General features: G+C 46.9%; 1 protein-coding gene across 1 annotated transcript in view; it reads left to right on the top strand.

Annotated features, from left to right (window-relative positions):
* Nucleotides 1-15,943, top strand: part of LOC108787801 (interferon-induced GTP-binding protein Mx-like) — a 32,716-nt gene extending 16,773 nt beyond the window's left edge. The window contains exons 10-16 of the mRNA XM_018557446.1: nucleotides 310-431; nucleotides 2,730-2,871; nucleotides 3,707-3,865; nucleotides 7,172-7,248; nucleotides 9,304-9,486; nucleotides 9,547-9,606; nucleotides 15,693-15,943. Coding sequence (XP_018412948.1) covers nucleotides 310-431; nucleotides 2,730-2,871; nucleotides 3,707-3,865; nucleotides 7,172-7,248; nucleotides 9,304-9,486; nucleotides 9,547-9,606; nucleotides 15,693-15,923 — 974 coding nt within the window. The 3' untranslated portion in view covers nucleotides 15,924-15,943. The remainder of the gene's footprint in view (nucleotides 1-309; nucleotides 432-2,729; nucleotides 2,872-3,706; nucleotides 3,866-7,171; nucleotides 7,249-9,303; nucleotides 9,487-9,546; nucleotides 9,607-15,692) is intronic.
* Nucleotides 15,944-17,900: the final 1,957 nt, after the last annotated feature.

Below are 17,900 nucleotides of genomic sequence, written 5' to 3'. Positions count from 1 at the left end.
AGCATTCAGTTCCAGAGCAGGTAAAAAAACTGCAGCCGGCCCTATTTTAACTGGAATGCATGCAAACGCATCAAAAACACATGCAAACGCCTGGAACGCACTGAAAGCCCATGTTAAACTAAAACATTTTATTTTTTTTAACCAAAAACGGTCCGGAACGCATCAAAAACGTGGCACAACCCACTGCATTGCGTGTGCAGAAACTCATGCAGATCTGCTCTGCATTTGGTGTGAACAAGGCCTTAGACTTTGTTAGACGTGCAGTTTTGCATAATTTTTTAGGTTTAATGTTTGTCTCTTTTTTTCCAGAAAACATTGCCGCTCTACAGAAACAGGTCAAAACTAAACTAAAGGAAGCAGAAGACAAGCTAAAAGTAATTGGCACAGGCATCCCTGACAATGAATCGGAGAGGCTTGCTTTTCTCATAGAGGTAAGAGACACAACACTGAGAAACTAAGAACTCTCCTGATTTTTGTGTGGTTGTTCCAAACTTTGTCTGGTATTCAGCAGTTTCTTAGATATCAAACAATCCTGCTCCAGGTCTCAAGTTTGACTAAAGGACTATGGAATACTTATTTTCTCCTCTTTTCCATAACATAGGGGGAGGTGTTTTGTAGTCCTAACCCACTGGACTTCTGAACAGAAGTCAGACCAACAGGTTTTTGCATGAATATAACAAAAGGTATTCATTGGTATATATCAGGGACATGCGGTCAGGGGAGGTAGGTGGGGCAGAGCCTTGCCTAGTATTATGGAGGAAAAAGCTGTCAGCTTTAAGTCTGAAGCTGACAGCTTGTTCTCCATTCAGATCGGCTTCTATCAGGTTACACAGCAGAGAAATCCTCCCCGCTGTGTAACCTGTCATGGACGGAGTGCTGTCTGTTAATTACAGGCAGCGCTGCATCCGGCTTTTGACAGGTAGTTAGGTTACACAGCAGCGGGCTTCCCCACTGCTTGTGTAACCTAACTTGTGAGGCAAGAGCTGTCACAGCCTCTACTCTGTGTTAGAGGCGTGAGCTCTGTGGATGGTTTGGACCAATGGCAAAGGGCCATTAGTCCAAGCTGTCCAATCAAAAAAAAGGAAAAAAACCCCACTGAGGCCATTGATCTCGATGCCTCAGCAGTGACACGCAAGTAAGGGACAGGGAGGCGTCTCCCTTCCTCCTTCATACTAGCCGGGGGTTCGGTGGAATATGGGCGGGGCTTTGGTGTGCTGGGGCGGTGCTGGGTGTGCAGGGGGCGGGGCTGGGGAATGCCTCACCAAGAAGTGAAGGTACCACACGTCACTGGTATATATAACAGACCAAAGGGAGCAAATAAGAGAAGTTCATTGTTGGGGCGTATAAGCTATGGACTTTGATGGTACAACACAGTTATATAGTAGGTGAGGTTGAATAAAGACACAGGTCCATCAGGTAGCACCTATATAGTGACATACACCCCAAAACCTTTATCAAGGTACACAGGGTAAATGCCATACACCCTGTCCCTAAAGTTGGTTAGGAATCACTCACCCTCTGTGGATGCACGATCAATGCGTCCAGGGAGAGTGAGGGCTTGTTCACACTAATTACAGCTTGTTCCAACGCGGTCAGCTGCTGGAACACGCTGTATCGCATACTAAACTCCCCCCTGCATTCTGCAACTTCAAGTCAATGGCACCGCAGCCATGTCCTCCCTCCCGGCTCACAGTGCGATCGCCCGCACCAGAACACGTGGCAAATCAATGTTTACGTTCCGGTCCATTACGAATCGCCAAAAATGTTGTAAGCACTATTTTGTTGCGATTGCCTTTGACTTGAATGCACCGCCAGGCCCCCTCCCACCCCAGAAGGCAGGGGGGAGTTTAGTATGCGATACAGTGTGTTACAACAGCTAACCGCTCTGGTGTGAACAAGCCCTCAGGCCTTGCTGCTGCCCCTCGCACTGCTACAGCCACAACTGTGTAAATGTAAGCTACTGAGCAGTGTTCAGTAATTGAATTGAGAAATAATTGCTACATTGTGTTTACTATGTTTCATTCATTGGCAGGTCAAACATTGCTTAACAAATGTAAATCCATGTGAGTAAATTCACACAAACAATTCATATATTTACTTAGACTGAAAGTGATATTAAAGTCAAAAGGTTTTTATGTTGCTTGAAATGCTGATTAAATCAGTTACAATGGATGCTGGTCCCCTGAGCACTGGTCCTGATATCCTGTTTTAGGGTGACTCCTTTCCCTTGCAGGGTCCTATGGAGCCACCCTTCTGTGTGCTAGTAAGCTGTGTATGCAGGGCCGGATTTACTCTCTCTGCTGCCCCAATGCCAGGTTCCTCAATGCACCCCCTGTATGCAGGCTGCATACAAGTGATCTCGGCGACATCACCGAGATCACTTGTACAAAACAAGCAGGGGCTTCCCCGCTGTACATTTGAGCCCTGCTTGCCCAAAGCAGGGCTAAATGTAAAATACAATTACCTGCCCGGTGCCCGGAACTGCATGTCCTGGGCGTGGGAGATAGGAATTCCACACCCCTGCTGACCCTCCTATGGGGGGGCGAAAAAAAATGTTCTGCCCCGGGCGCCCATAACTCTGGTTACGCCACTGCTCCCTTGTGATCTTGCACTGGACAGGAAATTCAGGGAAGTTCATGATGATTATACAAGTTTGGGCAAAAGTTTAGAGAAATTCTTCATTGTATTGCAATTTGTGTGACATGGGTTGGTATTGTTGCCCCCAACAGAGAATTACGCAGTTTGCTCTAGAAATTGGCCGAGCCACCCAAGGTGAAGAGGTGGTCACCAACAGACATCTCAAGCTTTTTACTGAAATCCGTAAACGCTTTCATCTCTGGGAATTTCATCTGAACTCTGCAGTCAATGAATGTGAGTAATGCTGAAAATGGCCGCACTGACTTACACACAATGATGGGCAGCAAGATAGATTTAAAGTAGGGATTAGTCGATACCGTTTTTCAGTATCAAGTTCTTTTTTGGTACTCGCCGATATCGAATAACTATACTGGCATCCCGAGGTACTATGGGCTTAGCTTATCCGGAAGCCGGTATTCTATCAAAAGAACACCGGCTTCACGCTCCCTCACAACACTGCGAGGCAATCTGGTTTCCTGACCAATTGGTCAGGAAACCACGTTGCCTCGCACTGTCCTTAGGCAGCATGAAGCCGGCTTCCTAGACAATCAGGAAGGCGGGTCATAGTGTGCCGCCCAGCTACCTGATTCGCCAGGAAGCCAGGCTGCCTAGTGATAAGTGAAGCCAGCTTCCTAGCCAATGAGAAAGCCAGGAGGCGGGTCATGGCGTGCTTACTGATTGGCTAGAAAGCCGGCTCCATACTCCTTCGTGGCACTGCAGGTCAGAGGGAATCTCACTCTGACCAGAAGTTCCGGTATCAGGGTAAGTATTGGAAAATTTGGACTACTCACCCAAATGCTCAGTATTGGCACTGATACCAATATCGGTATAGGTGCATCCCTAATTTGAAGTGAACCTTTTGTGAATAGCCCTGTTAGTGATAGAGTGGGCTCTGTTTCCCATTGCAACCAATTATATCTTGCTTTTATATTGCTAATAATTGATATAAGAATAATAGGTACAGCCTGATTGGTTGTGGGTGACATTCCCGCATTCATGGTACTCGTGCACGTTGTGGTTCAGCCGCCTTCACTCTGGATGGTTCTGTAATTGTCCCTTGTTATTTCAGTTCCTAAGGAAATAAAGAAGGACATCAATGTCTATGAGAATCAGTATCGCGGGCGGGAGATGATCGGATTCATCAGCTTCAAAACATTTGAAAATATCGCAAGGAAGCAAATTCTGGAATTTGAAGATCCAGCAGTTATAAAGCTGAATGACATCACAGGTACAAAGTCCTACACGGGTGATCAGAGGCCATAGCTTTGTGTGATCCTTTCATATCTGCCAACCTCCTTACAAGGGGGCATTCTCTAGAGTTATCCCTTCATGCTGAACTCCAGGCAGATATAAAATATGCAAATCAATGCAGATCTGTATTCATAAATACATTATTATATTTATTTTGTTTGAAGCAAGCAATGTAAGTTGCTGAATCTGACCTGGTATCAGCCTCCTGCAATCCCCTGTACAGAAAAGCTCAGACCGGGAGAGGGAGAAGCAGCACAAGGAGCCAATGAGGTGTGCTGCAGTACTCATGGGAGATACTCATGAGAGGACAGAGCAGAGTGAGGGAGAGATAAGCTCATCGGTGTACTGCTTCTCCTTTCACTGTTTATTCTCAGGCTGGGGGAGGGACTAGACCTGTAAGAGTTACTTAACTGCAGCAGAAAAAAGGGTTGTGCTGTCTCTGGCAGTGCTGTTTAAATCCCTGGAGTGAATGGACAGAAATTCAAATCCAGTGGCAGGTAAAACAGTCCCATTTGTGTATTTCCGCTGGATATTTGTGTTTGCCAATCTGCCTAATTTTACCTTAAGGGGGTTCTAAACCCTCCAGTTTTTTGCCTATATCTACTGCTAGCAAGCAGTAGATATAGGCAAGAAGTTTAAAAAAAAAAGCTTGAACTAGTTTTAAACTTACCTCGTTATCACTGCTCGCTCCCGCGCCGAGAATCAGGAAGTGATCGTACGGCCGCAAAGGATCTTGGGGCGCAGTTCCGATTCTCGGCCGGGAGACGAGCAGAGACGCAAGGTAAGTCTATGGACGCGTGCACCCGCTTGCAGACACCGCTGGATCGGAAGGACAGAGCAGTCAGCGCTGGATCGGAGAGCCGCGGCACCGCTGGAGTGACACATGAAAACATGGGGAAAGAAGAAGAAGATCAGAATAAGAGACATAATTTAAGGTAAGTGCTGACATTTACATGGGGGGAGGGGAACATTTTTTTGGCTTTAATGTCACATTAAAATCTCCCCTTTTCTGCATGTTTTATTGAATTCTTCTAAGCTGAACTTCGGTCAAACAGCTAAACACACAGAGGAAATATATATGAAAGCTGTTTTCACCTACCAAGGGATTTGTATGTCTTTCTATCCAGTTCTGAGATGTACAAACCTCTGCCACGCGGCACAGTCAGGCGGGTGATCTTTTTTTTTTTTTCATACCACATTTAGACATTACAGCTTGATCACCTCTTCACCCTGCCTGTGATTAAACAGTGATGGAGCAGCAGCAGACCGATGTGATCATCTCTCTCCACTCATCATCTCCTGCAACACACCTGATTAGCTCCTAGTGCTACCCCCTCCCTCTCCCAGTCTGAATGCTGCTGTGCTGATACCTTTCCAAGTTGAAGTACTAATTGCATTCAATGATACATTGTTTAAAGTGATATTATGAAGTGATGGTGAACCTTTCTGAGCCCTTTGCGGCTCTCAGGTGGGCTCTGCCGGCTCTCAGGGGGTCTGTACAGGCTCTCAGGGGGGCTGTGTGGTTCTCAGGGGGGTTCTGAGGGCTTTCAGGTGGTCTGTCTGGGCTCTCAGAGGGTCTATGTGGCTCTGAGGTGATCTGTACAGGCTCTCAGGTGGGCACTGTGGGCTCTCAGGTGCTCTGTATGGGCTCTCAGGGGTGCTGTGTGGCTCTCAGGGGGGCTGTGTGCCTCTGAGGTGCTGTGTATGGGCTCTCGGGGGGGTTGTGTTGCTCTCAGAGAGAATGCGGCTCTCAGGTGGGCACTGCGGGCTCTCAGGTGGTCTGTACAGGCTCTTAGAGGTGCTGTGTGGCTCTCAGGTGGGCTCTGCGGGCTCTCAGGTGGGTTGCACATGCTCTCAGAGGGGGCTGTGCGGCTCTTGGGGGGCTACACAGGTCTCACCGGGGTCCGGAGCGTCTGAAGGGCAGTTGCGGCTCTCTAATTAGACGACCGCTCGCTGGGGCTCTAGGGGCCCTAATGAGGAGCAAGCTGCCATCTAAAAAGCCTGATTTGAGGGCTGCCGTTGTCTGATTGCTGCTGTCCCCGGATCGTCTCCGTATGCAAGCATATTTTCAATGTGTGATTGAGTTGTCCACCCCCCACCCCCCCCCCACCCAGCTGAAAGCGATGCAGGTCACAAAATCTCTACACTCTGTGCCCGCAATCAGATCCCCTCTATGTACCGCCCACGACCCACTGTCTCTGTGCACCCTCCAATCCCCACTGCTCTCTCTCAGCCCCTACTGGCAGATGCAGTGGTTTGTGGAGAGGATCATATTGCTTGCATGCAGTGGGGAGGATCAGATCTCTCCAGAATGGCAACCAGGGAGGTGCTGTGCACCCTGGGGGTGGCACCCCAGAAGTGCCAGAAAATCACTATGAGTTTGGGACTCCACTGTGATTCACTGTCACTAGGTCACAGCACCTAAAATCTTTATCTGCACTGCGCATCTTGAGCAGGCCTTTTGGCTAGCTTGGAGCAATTTTTTTATCTTGGCCAGAAGGCCTGCCATGTCCTTACACTGGCACTTTATTTATTTTTTTAAGCACTTTTTATGCACAAGAGCACTTTTGACCCTGCAGAAGACTGAGGGAGTGGGTACCTTCTGGGGCCGCCCTGATTTCGTTAGGGGAGAGGTTCTGTGGCCTCTATAGGTTTTCTTTACTTTCCCCCACTTGGGGGTCTCTCTTTAGGAGAGTCCCACCTAGTACTTGGTAGACCTGTTTCGACAGGTCCCTAAGGATTGGGGTCCGCCTTGCTTTGGCTAGGTGGATTTGGGTTGCCTTGCCTTGCCCCTGTCAGGAGCATTTCCCTCGGAGGGGTTCAGGGATTAGTAGCCCTTCCTCTTTTGGAGGAGGACCAAAAGCACCCTTGTACACTTTTCAGTGTGTTGTGATTTCATGATTCACTTTTTTTGTTCACAGGGGTGAAACTTGGGAGATCAGTAAACATATTTCCCTTGCTTGCTGTTAATAACTGGGTATTGTTTGTGGCAAGAAGATGCACAGTCTGGGTTGCCTTGGAAATGCAAAGAGGTCTACGGTGTTAGCTCTGAGAACCAATACTACAGGGAAAGTAGGAGTATCTAAGTGTGCTGAAAGAATCCCAGTCTATGGACTATTACTGCCATTTTGGATAAGCCTGATAAATAATAATGGGGGTTTCCAGCCTGTGACCCAGGGCATGATGTAGAAGATGCAGGTGATTGGGCTCCAGGTACCAGGGTCTAGAAATGGCATCTCAAGGTCAAGTTCCTCTAACTCATTGTGTATTTTACTTTTTCCAGAGCTCATCCGATCATCCTTCAGTAATATCGCTTCAAATCACTTTTTACAATTTCCCAATCTCTACAGAAGTGCCAAGGTAAGTCTTATGTCTGACCCTTCTCCCTCACCAACATATCATTTTATAACTATAGCCAATAAAGCACCGCGGCAGACAAACATTTTTGTGTATGCACTGTAAACCCAAGGGCCAGATTCACACCTCCGCCCTGCGGTAATTCAGATAACATGCATGCGGTGCCATGCATTTTTACTGGCAACCCAACACACTAAGTACACGTATCTACATGGTAGCACAACGCATCGCAGCACACAGTAGTACAGTGCATTTTAAAAAAAGGGTCACCTGTGATTTTAGACAAGTTGGGGTGCTTTGGCATTGGTTTTAAATAGGATGCCTTAATTAAATAGGCTGCCTTAAAGGCTGCACATTGTTGCACAACATATCGTAGGATACTGCATGTGCATTAATGCACCGCCAAGATATAAATGTTCCACTCACCTCATAGTTCTAGCCGACCTGTGACAATGAGACTGTCACAGGTCGGCTCAGTAGATCGGGAGTTGAGCGAACACATACCGGGTTCGCTCGCCTCTCGATCCTGTCACGGCTCTCTGTCGTGACAGGGGGAGGGGCTGGATTCCCCTCTCCCCGCTCCCATCTGACAGCGCTGACTGGCGAAACGGACGGGGGAGGGGGCCGGTACAGCTGGCTCTGCCTCTAGATAGGCAGAGCCAGATGTCACTCACGCAGCTGTGCGGATCTCGATGTCGAGGTCGGGATCCGCTCCGGCTGTGGCATCTCAGTATACAGCTACAGCTCGCGGTATACTGAGCTTAGGGTAACGGGAGGACGCTAGTTTGTGTCCTCCCGTTACCCTAAGGAGAACTATGGGGAAAAACACTGACCCCATAGTTCTCCTTTAACCTATTTTTCAGTATGCTTGCCGTCATGCCCCATTGTATACAGTTTTCTTAAGCAAATCATCTTTTGAGAATATTTTGCAAAGCATTGCAAAGAGATCCTGTTGCAGGCTGGCAATGCTAAGCTGCTGCCAACTTTAAATTAGCAGCAGTGTTGTCAGCCTGCATTTCATTCTCCTTCAATTTGCTAGGAGGCTGCATAACAGGTCCTTCAGATAGGCAGCTCAAAGGAGCGCTCATGGCAGGCTGACAACACTGCTATTTTTTAGATGCACTAGCTTAAAGGAGAATTATGAGGCGAGAATTATGAATGGCAATTATGAATTATGTGTCCTCCCGTTACCCTTAGGAGAACTATGGGGAAAAGCCTTAACCCCATAGTTCTCCTTTAATGATCTATTTAAAACCAATTCACAGATTTTCTTATCAGGTCGAATGTATGTAATGTAATACTGCAATTTGGCCACTAGATGGTATTGAAAAGCATAAGAAATAAGTATTTCCTGTGCTCCTCAGCAATTGTATTTTGTAATGTATTGTTGGAGCAAAGGAAAATCCTTTATAAGCAAGGAGTTACACTGTAGCTTGTGCAGGGCTATGCCCTCCTTCACCATGTGCGACAGCGCTCATTGGCCAACATGGAGTGAGTCACATTCTCTTCCATACTGGGTATATCCTACGTCAGCGGCCGATGAGAAGAGAGAACAGAAGCGAGCAATTGCCGCGGCGGTAGTGTCCCATCTCTGGTCTCGCAGTGGAAATTTTGAGGCCTGTCCTACGGTATATCCTACGGCATCCAGCGAGTGATGGAAATTTATGGATAAGCTGCTGGGAAGGGGGACAATTTTTTTTTTTTAAGGCTTGCATAGTAGATAACAGTTTGAAATATACTGAGGGAATTGGGAAGAAAAAATTTTAAATGATTTCAGCCGATATACGGCTGAAACCAGCCGTACCAGCCTGAAGTGAATAGCCGAACAGTGTTCGGCTCACTTCACTTCAAGTCGGTCTTTCACTCGGCTGCCTATGGCAGCTTAGTGAATAGACCTCATAGTTAGACATACTCAGGCAACAAGACAAGGAAAAAAAGCCCACTGTGTGTGTTATGTTTGTATGTTCACATTTCCCATTCTGATTTCTGTGTGTCTAGAATAAGTTTCGTGTTTCTGTGGGTTCATCTTTTAATTTTTTCTAATCTTGCTTGTTTAAGGGTAAAATTGAGAATATCTGTAGCGTGCAGCAAAAGGAGGCCGAGAAAGCCATCCGGACTCAGTTCAAAATAGAAAGAATAATTTATTGCCAGGACACCCTTTATGGTGCATCCCTTAAGGAGGCCAGAGAAGAGGCCACAAATCCGACTTTGCTGGTAAATCAGCCCATAATTTCCCACCAGGTTGGATTTACTACATTTTCAAGTTCCTTTGGGGGTACCCAGGTGCAACCTGTAACAAAGCCCAGCCAGCTGCAGTTATCAATTGATGAAATGTCCTACCATATCCAGGCATATTTCAAGGTGAGTCTGCTGTGCATGGTAAAGGTCCTTCTAAACTTTTAAAGAACCAATCACAATTTGGCTCATGCAGGAATTACATTTTGGCGTGATGGTTATAATTCTGCAGGGATACCTAATAAAATATGTACATTTACCCCCTTATTTTGCTTTCCTTAGTTTGTCTGAGGGTGACATTTGGAGCCAAAGCTGGCCATATGCAATACAATTGCCCTAAAGTCACACTAAACTCAGAAGTTAAATCATAAAAATGCATTCACATATCTTAACTACTAACAAAAATGTCGTTTCTTTGTGTATTACTCGGCTGTAGATCCTCAGATCATCTTTGGATTTGTCCTGACACTGTCCTTCTTTCTGGAGGGTGGCTACTTTTGTTCCCCATAGTCCCTGTGATGGAATACAATCTCAATATAAATAAGTAAACTAAAGGTGAAATTATAATCCATCACAGGAGCGAGCTTGGAGCGGTGGCTACTTTACAACACACAGGGACCATGGAGAACAAAAGTAGCCACCCTCCAGAAGGAAGGACAGTGTCAGCACCAATTCAGAGATGATCTGAGGATCTGCAGCCTAGTGACTCCTGAGTTTAGTGTTTAGTTTAGTGTTTAGGAGTTGTAAAGTCCCAGCATATCCTCTCCTATTCTAACATCAGCATTGTAATAGGAATACATACTAGAGTTGTTTTTGATAATGCAATCAAACCTTGCTTTAAAAAAAAAAATCCCTTTCATGTAGTGAGTGCTGCCTTCCGTCTGCCCATCACTTTCACCAACCTTCTGGATTCCCAGTGTGCTTTGTGCAGGCCCACCTTTAATACTGATTGGACCCTGGGCAAACATTTTCTCGGGCCCCTCCAGCCCCTAACAGCCACGCCATGCCCCCATCACGCCCCCACCTCCTGCAACATCCTGCAACATCCTCCTCCTGCAGAGCAAATAGGAGGAAACATCAGCGAGAGACGTGACCCTGCGTGAGATGTGACCCCACGTGAGACATTATGCGGTCACGCTACTCAGTGTACAGCAGGGGCGGAGCAACACTATGCAATGCCGATCGCATAGTGAACAGAACGGTGCTGCGTGTGTATCTTTAGCAGGCTCAAGGGGCAGCTGCTTTGGGCCCCACAGCAACGACTGGGCCTGGGGCAACTGCCCGTTTTGCCCTGCGTTAAAGACGGCCCTGGCTTTGTGTCTCTTTCCCTGCTGCTTGAGTTCAGACAGCTGGCTTAGTTAGAGTAGTACATTGAGGAAAAAGATCCTATGAGCATCTTCAATAAGTTTACAAACGTCTAGATTGGTCTGGCTATTAGGAGAGACATTGAACTTGTCAAATGTCAATTTAATATAAAAATAAAAGATTTTTTTTTTTTGTAGTTCTTGACCATACCCTTTAAAGATCTGCCAACACTACACTGCCTGGCCCCAGAAAAAAGTCACGCACTATAATATTTCATTGGGACGCCTTTAGCTTTGATTACGGCATGAATTTGCAGCGGCAGAGTTTCGATAAGCTTATGCAATGTTACAACATTTATTTCCATCCAGAGCTGCATTAATATTTCCCCAAGATCTTGTAGTGATGATGGGAGAGTCAGACCACTGCATAAAATCTTATCTAACACATCCCAAAAAATCCTAATGGGGTTAAGGTCTGTATTCTGTGGTGGCCAATCCATGTGTGAAAATGATGTTTCATGCCCCCTGAGGGCTTGTTCACACCAAATGCAGACTAGATCTGCATGAGTTTATGTACATTTTTTTAGCCTGAAATGGGCTTTCAGTGGTTTCCAGGGTGTTTGCATGCGTTTGTGATGCATTTGCATGCGCTTTGGCGCGTTCCAGAGAAGAAAAAAACTAGAGCATGGTGCAGTTTTTCCACATGCTCTGGAACTGAACGCTCTGGTGTGAAATAGAGCCCAAAATATAATTGGAATACATTGGACGCAGTTTTGATCCGTTCCGTAACTGCTCTGCTCTGCATCTGCTCCATACTTGGTGTGAACTAGCCCTGAACCACTCTTTCACAATTTGATCCTGATGAATCCTGGCATTGTCATCTTGGAATACAGTATTCCCAATGTGCCATCAGAAGAAAAAATCCATTAATGGAAAAACCTGGTCATTCAGTATATCGAGGTAAGCAGCTGACCTCATTTTTTCAGGGGCCTAATGTTGCTAAATCTAGATTTGACCACCTGAAGCAACCCTAGATCATAACACTGACCCCAAGGCTTCTACGGTAGGCCAAGGGCATGATGGGTGCATCACTTCATCCGACCCTCTTCTTACTCTGATGGGCCCATCACTCTACAACAGGGTAAATCTGGACTCCTCAAACCACATGACTGTTTTTCCATTTCTCCATAGTGCAATTCTTTATGCTCCCTACCAAATTGAAGACTTTTGTTCTGATTAGCCTCACTGATGAGTGGTCTTCTTAAAGCTACACAACTGTTTAATCCCAATCCCTCGAGTTCCCTTCGTATTGTGTGGTTGGAAATACTTTTACTTTCCCTGTTAAACATAGCTATGAGTCCTATTGTTGATTTTTTTTATGATTTGATTTCATCAAACGTTTAAGTGATCTCCGCTCACATTCATTCAAGATTTTTTTTCGACCACATTTCTTCCTCAAAGTGGATGGTTCACCACTGTCCTTCCAGGTTTTAATAACGCGTTGGACAGTTCTTAACCCAATTTTAGTATTTTCAGCAATCTCCTTCGTTGTTTTCTTAGCTTTATGCAGGCCAATAATTTGACCCTTCTGAAACCATTACATCTTTCCCACAACCTCAGGATAGGTCTTCTGGCTTGGTTGTTTAAGAAATGAGAAGCTACTCACTGCATCAGTTAGTGTTACATAATTTGCCGCCAACTGAAACATATTAATCACTGCAGTAATTATCCAATGGAAGGCTCTCACCTATTTGCTTAGCTAAATCCCGGTGGTGATTTTTTGCCAGGCAGTGTATATAATGGAGGGGCCTATCTTAACAGTATATTCAATTTGTATGGGGCAGGTTCTCGTACTACATAGTTGTTGATAGATCCAGTGCCAGATTTACTCTCTGCTGCCCCAAGGCCAGGTTCCTCAATGCGCCCCCCCTTACCCGCCAAAACCCACCATGGAGAATGGAAGACCTGCAGGCTGCATACAAGTGATCGCGGTGACATTACCGAGATCACTTGTACAAAACAAGTGGCGGCTTCCCCGCTGTACATTTAGCTCTGCTTGCCCAAGCAGAATGGGGCTAAATGTAGAAAAAAAACGACTCGCCCAGCGCCCGGAACTGCATGTCCCAGGCCTCGGTTGGCCTTGTGGGAAATCTGGCCCTGGGTAGATCTAAAGTAGGTTACACAGTCAGATATATGGTGAGCTTAGTATAGAACTATGTCCTCCAATTTAAAAAAAATGTGTTGCAGCACTAAGCCCCCATTCACACTTGAAATGAAGCGCCACGTCTCGCAACGTGTTTGAGTGTTTTTGCACATAGGACAGTCGTAGGACTGCCCTACACGTGACATGCCGAAAAAACTCATGCACCTTTTGGAGTTGTGAGTGTTGTGCATTTTTGCACATTAGACGCGTTTTGGGGTGCTATTACTAATGAATGGCACCACAAGCGCGACTCTTGTTTTATGTGCTTTTGGGAACACATGCAAAATCACAGGATTATGTGCGCATTCACATGCTACACGTGTGTGGAAGGGGGGCTTAGCTATATGTGCATCCGCACTTAGTTTTCTCTTAGTGCCCCTGCAAAGTCCCACCAATCCCTATTAATCCTGCCAGTGAAGTACACTTAATGCAGCTTCCTGTGATGGGGTGTCAACGATAACGACCAAAAGTCACTCACACTCCAATGCAAATCAAAGTCAATCTCCTTTATTGACCATAATAATAATATATTGAACATAATAATAATATGTTTGATATGTGGAGGCATTCGCGGTCCCTTCCAGCACCCCCAACTTTCCAACGTGGGCTCGATTAAAACCGGTCAGGAGTGTAGTGGGACCCACTATACTTTAAGTAGTATCAACAAAGTTGCACTGCTCCTGAATTCCAAGCAGAGTTGTCACCATCATGTAGGCTGTGCCTGCTGGCACTACAGTGGGCTGTAAAAATGTTGCAGGGGGTGTGGCCTGTAACCTGTCAATCAGCAGCTGGTCACATCTAGTCTCACCCACTGCTTTCTGGATGGATAGCACTTCCTCAGTTGCTGAAACCTCCCACTGTGAGCTGCATACAAATACATCCTCCATAGGAACACCCACCCCATCAGACTGACATCCACCCATCAAGACATTTTTGATATTTGCTAACTCTTCCCAAGAGCCAGCTTGCATCAGAGTTAAGGGCTCTTGAGAAGCCCTTAAAAGCATAGAGAAGCGCAGTCTGAATTCTGTTCTGGACATTTTAAGAAACTACGACCAGATTTCATTCAGGTACATTCAGGTACATTCAGGTACATTCAGGTACTACTTTCTTTAGAGAAAATTACATTTATTGATGTAATAATAATACAGAGCTGCATTAGTTTTAGTTTTTTTTTTATATTTATCTGGAGTTTGCTCTACCAAGTACAATACAAGGGAGATAAAGTGAATGTAAACCTTTATTTGCCCCCTTTTGGTCTGTTAAGTATATCATTGAAAGAATTCTCCTATATGTGTTCTATAAATGGAAAAAATGCCTGTCGATCCTGCCAGAAAACAAATTACCTTGTATGTGCCTGTGCTCTCAGCGGTCTTGTTAATAGGGATATTGGCCCAAACCCAGAAGGAAGCCAACAGTGTGGCCCAGTCAGCTGCGGCCAGGGCATTCTCCACCCTGCATCTGCACGCAAACAAGGAGAGCGGTACCGGGGATATCATTGATCTTATATTCCATATGGCCATATTAGGTCAAAGTCCTAAACCAGATATGGCCATGTGCCCCCATAAGGTCAATGATGTCACCAGCATGCTGCCCCTTTGTTTATATGAATCTGCAGTGTGGGGAATGCACCCCAACTTCTTTCAGGAAGTGTCCGGTCTACTTATCACCCCTGCTAAGCTCACCTCAGTGAACAACTGAACATCTCCTGCCCATGTTATGGAAAGGACAGAAGGGTTGGCATTCTGTAGTCCTGTTCTAAGGTGACAACACTGATCCTATATAGCTATTAGGGATGCACCAATACCTGTATTTCGGTATCGAGTACCGATATTTTTTTCCCGGTACTCGCGATACCGAATCCCGATCCCGGAAGTCCCATTAAGCAAGCCAGGCTAAACACTCGCCACCTGGCTTCCTGATTAGCAGGGAAGCCGTCCCCATGCTTCTCGTCACTAGGTGATGAGAAAGCATGAAGCCGGCTTTCTGGCCAATCAGGAAGCCGGTGCCGTGTAACGATGCGGTGCCCGGCTCCCTGATTGGCCAGGAAGCCGGCTCCCTTGTCCATGCTCCCTTGTCATGAGCTGACGAGGGAGCATGAACCTGGCTTTCCAGTCAATCAGAAAGCCGGGCGACGTGTCATTACACGGTGCCCAGCTACCTGATTGACCAGCTGCCTGACAAATCAGGAAGCCAGGCAGCAAGTCATTACACGCTGCCCGGCTTCCTGATTGGCCGGGAAGCCGGCTCCATGCTCCCTTGTCACAAGTGACGAGGGAGCATGGAGTCGGCTTCCCGGTCAGTCGGGAAGCCGGTTAACGTGTAATGACTCGCTGCCTGACTTCCTGATACCGGAAGTATCGGGCTAGGCATCGAAGTATTTGGGCAAGTATGAGTACTCGCCCCCAAATACTCAGCACCGATACTAGTATCGGTATCGGTGCATCCCTAATAGATATAGTAGGATGAGTGAGCATTGTCACCCTGTGCAGGAAGTGTGATACTGGCAGGATAACCCGGTGAAACGAAAGGAGAAAAAGCCTGAAAAATAAAAACGAATGCAGCCACCTCATCTAAGGAAAAGCAAGGTCCAATATAGGACATTTTGGTTCTTGGGTTTAGATACACTTTAAGAGGGCTGCACTCTTCCTAAAAATACCTTTGACATCCATGTCCTATCTCCTCACTCATTTTCTGTCTTCTAGAATGCAACGACTCGCCTGGCCAATCAAATCCCTCTTATGATCCAGCATTACGTCTTGTACGAGTTCGCTCAGCAGCTTCAGGCTCAGATGATGCAGCTGATCCAGGATAAAGGGATTCTGGATGTGCTCCTACAAGAGAAGCATGACTTGAGAAGAGAGAGGAAGAACTTAAAGGACAGCATCAAACGTCTAAATGCTGCCCGAGTGCGGCTGGCAGGGTTCGCCGTCTAGAACTTGCTTTCTTATTATAAAGAGGTCCTTGTACCATCACATAAACCTCCGGGACCATCATAAATATGAATCTGTTACAATAGAATAGAAAGCACCACAATACATATTAAGCACCTTAGGTTGCAGTAACAAGCTCACAGTTTATTAGCAGGCACAGAAGGACCTATTGAAGGTTGGCCACTTACAAAACAAGTCTGCATCCCATGATGAAATTCTGGGACCTAACTGACCAATCAGGAGGCCCGATCATTAGCACACTAAAAGTCAGCAGGGTCATGTGCTGATGTGCAACTTGTCATTATCTTGGCTTATTATTGCATGTAAGTCTTTTCGTGATGCATTGTTTTCACTATGCAATAAACTTCTTATTTGCTCCCATTCGGTTTGTTGTACCATATGTATGTACCATAGCAAGCTTTGTTAAATGTGTCTGATAAGTGCAAAAAAAAAAATCCTGCCAGAAATCCAGTGAGCAGATAACTTCCTGTACACACTGCTGCCTCTGCTGCATGGTTATCAGTTAGCACTGTTGTCAACACCACCCAGCTCTGTGTGCTGCACAACACCTTCTGCCTAGGGATGTCCCGATACCGATGCTAGCATCGGAATCGGGCCCGATACTGGGCATTTTGACAAGTACTTGTACTTGTCAAAATGCCCCGAATGCCCCGATGCCTAGCGCCGAAGCTTGCACTTTTTTTTTTTACTGTCCGGGGGGTCCTTTTTACCGTCCTCTGGACAGGCTGGAGGAGCGTTGCGTCACTGCTGTGGGCGGCGCTCCAGGTGGGGTCCTAATGTGGTTGGTCAGCGACTGCCCAGAGGACTTCGCCCACAACAGTGACGCGACGCTCAGCGCCGCTGACGTCCGTGGGGTCCTTTTTACCGTCCTCTGGGCAGGCTGGAGGAGCGTCGGGTCACTGCTGTTGGGGCGCTCCAGGTGGGGTCCTAATGTGGTTGGCCAGCGACTGCCCAGAGGATTCCGCCTGTAGCTCCGCCCACAACAGTGACGCTCAGCCGCTCAGCGCCGCTGACGTCCTCGAAAAGGAAAAAAAAAGCATTCGCCACCTCGTGAGACACCTCCATTGAACAGGCAAGAGTGAGTAAGGGCCAGTCAGTAGTTGCTCACGATAAGGGGTTCTCACTGTCCCTATGTGTATGCACCATGGGTATCAGTACCGTCAAGCACCCAGGGCACATGTCCACATCTGTCCCTACTTCTGCCTATGCTTTGAAGATGAGGAGTGGAGAGGTGTTTTGTAGTTCGTGGCGGGAGCACACGCATTGTGGACAGACTGCGCGTGCGTGCCCATTAAGTACTGTCAGGTGCTGGCCTTGATGGGGGAGGTTCCCAGCACACACTGTCCGCCCATTCCCTCTCATCATCTCGGCAACCGGGGGATGGTCCTAGGTTCCCCTGGATATAAATCCCAGTCAGAGCCCTGGGTTGTTGCTGAGTTATTCTACCTATATGGTGTGATCACCCAGCCCCTTGTGGTTGCAAGTGCTGCCATTCCTGACCCCTTATCTGGATTCCCGGTTACTGACCCTTTGGCCTGCCTTCCCGTTTTTGCACCTAGCCGCGTGCCTCGACCCGGACTGGACTTGATTGCGCTTTTGGATTCCCCTCTTGTACCTTGATTCGGACCTCCAGTGGGTTCTGCTCACGGCTCAGCTGTACCCCCTGACACAGTCGGGCCCTCGGTCCATGACCGAGTGCCCGACTTTTTAGAGGGAGTGACACTAAAATGATTGTTAGTCATTTTGGTGTCACCCCTCCGCACCCCCCGTATGACACCACTGCCTGTGCCTACAGCCCCATAGCTGTATATCTGCAGTGTAAGATCTAAGGTGTTGCTGCCTCTGACTTCTAGTCTTACTAGATTTGGAGTGAGATTTGGTGATGACCCTAGTGTGCTGCTCACTTCTCCTTGCTGGAGGCTCTGACACGAGGAAGTAAAAACCCTGCTTTTACCAAAA

Source organism: Nanorana parkeri, unplaced genomic scaffold (genome assembly GCF_000935625.1).
Source record: "Nanorana parkeri isolate BGI_ZX_2015 unplaced genomic scaffold, ASM93562v1 scaffold284, whole genome shotgun sequence".
Lineage (NCBI taxonomy): Eukaryota > Metazoa > Chordata > Amphibia > Anura > Dicroglossidae > Nanorana > Nanorana parkeri.
This window is presented reverse-complemented; position numbering and strand designations above follow the sequence as displayed.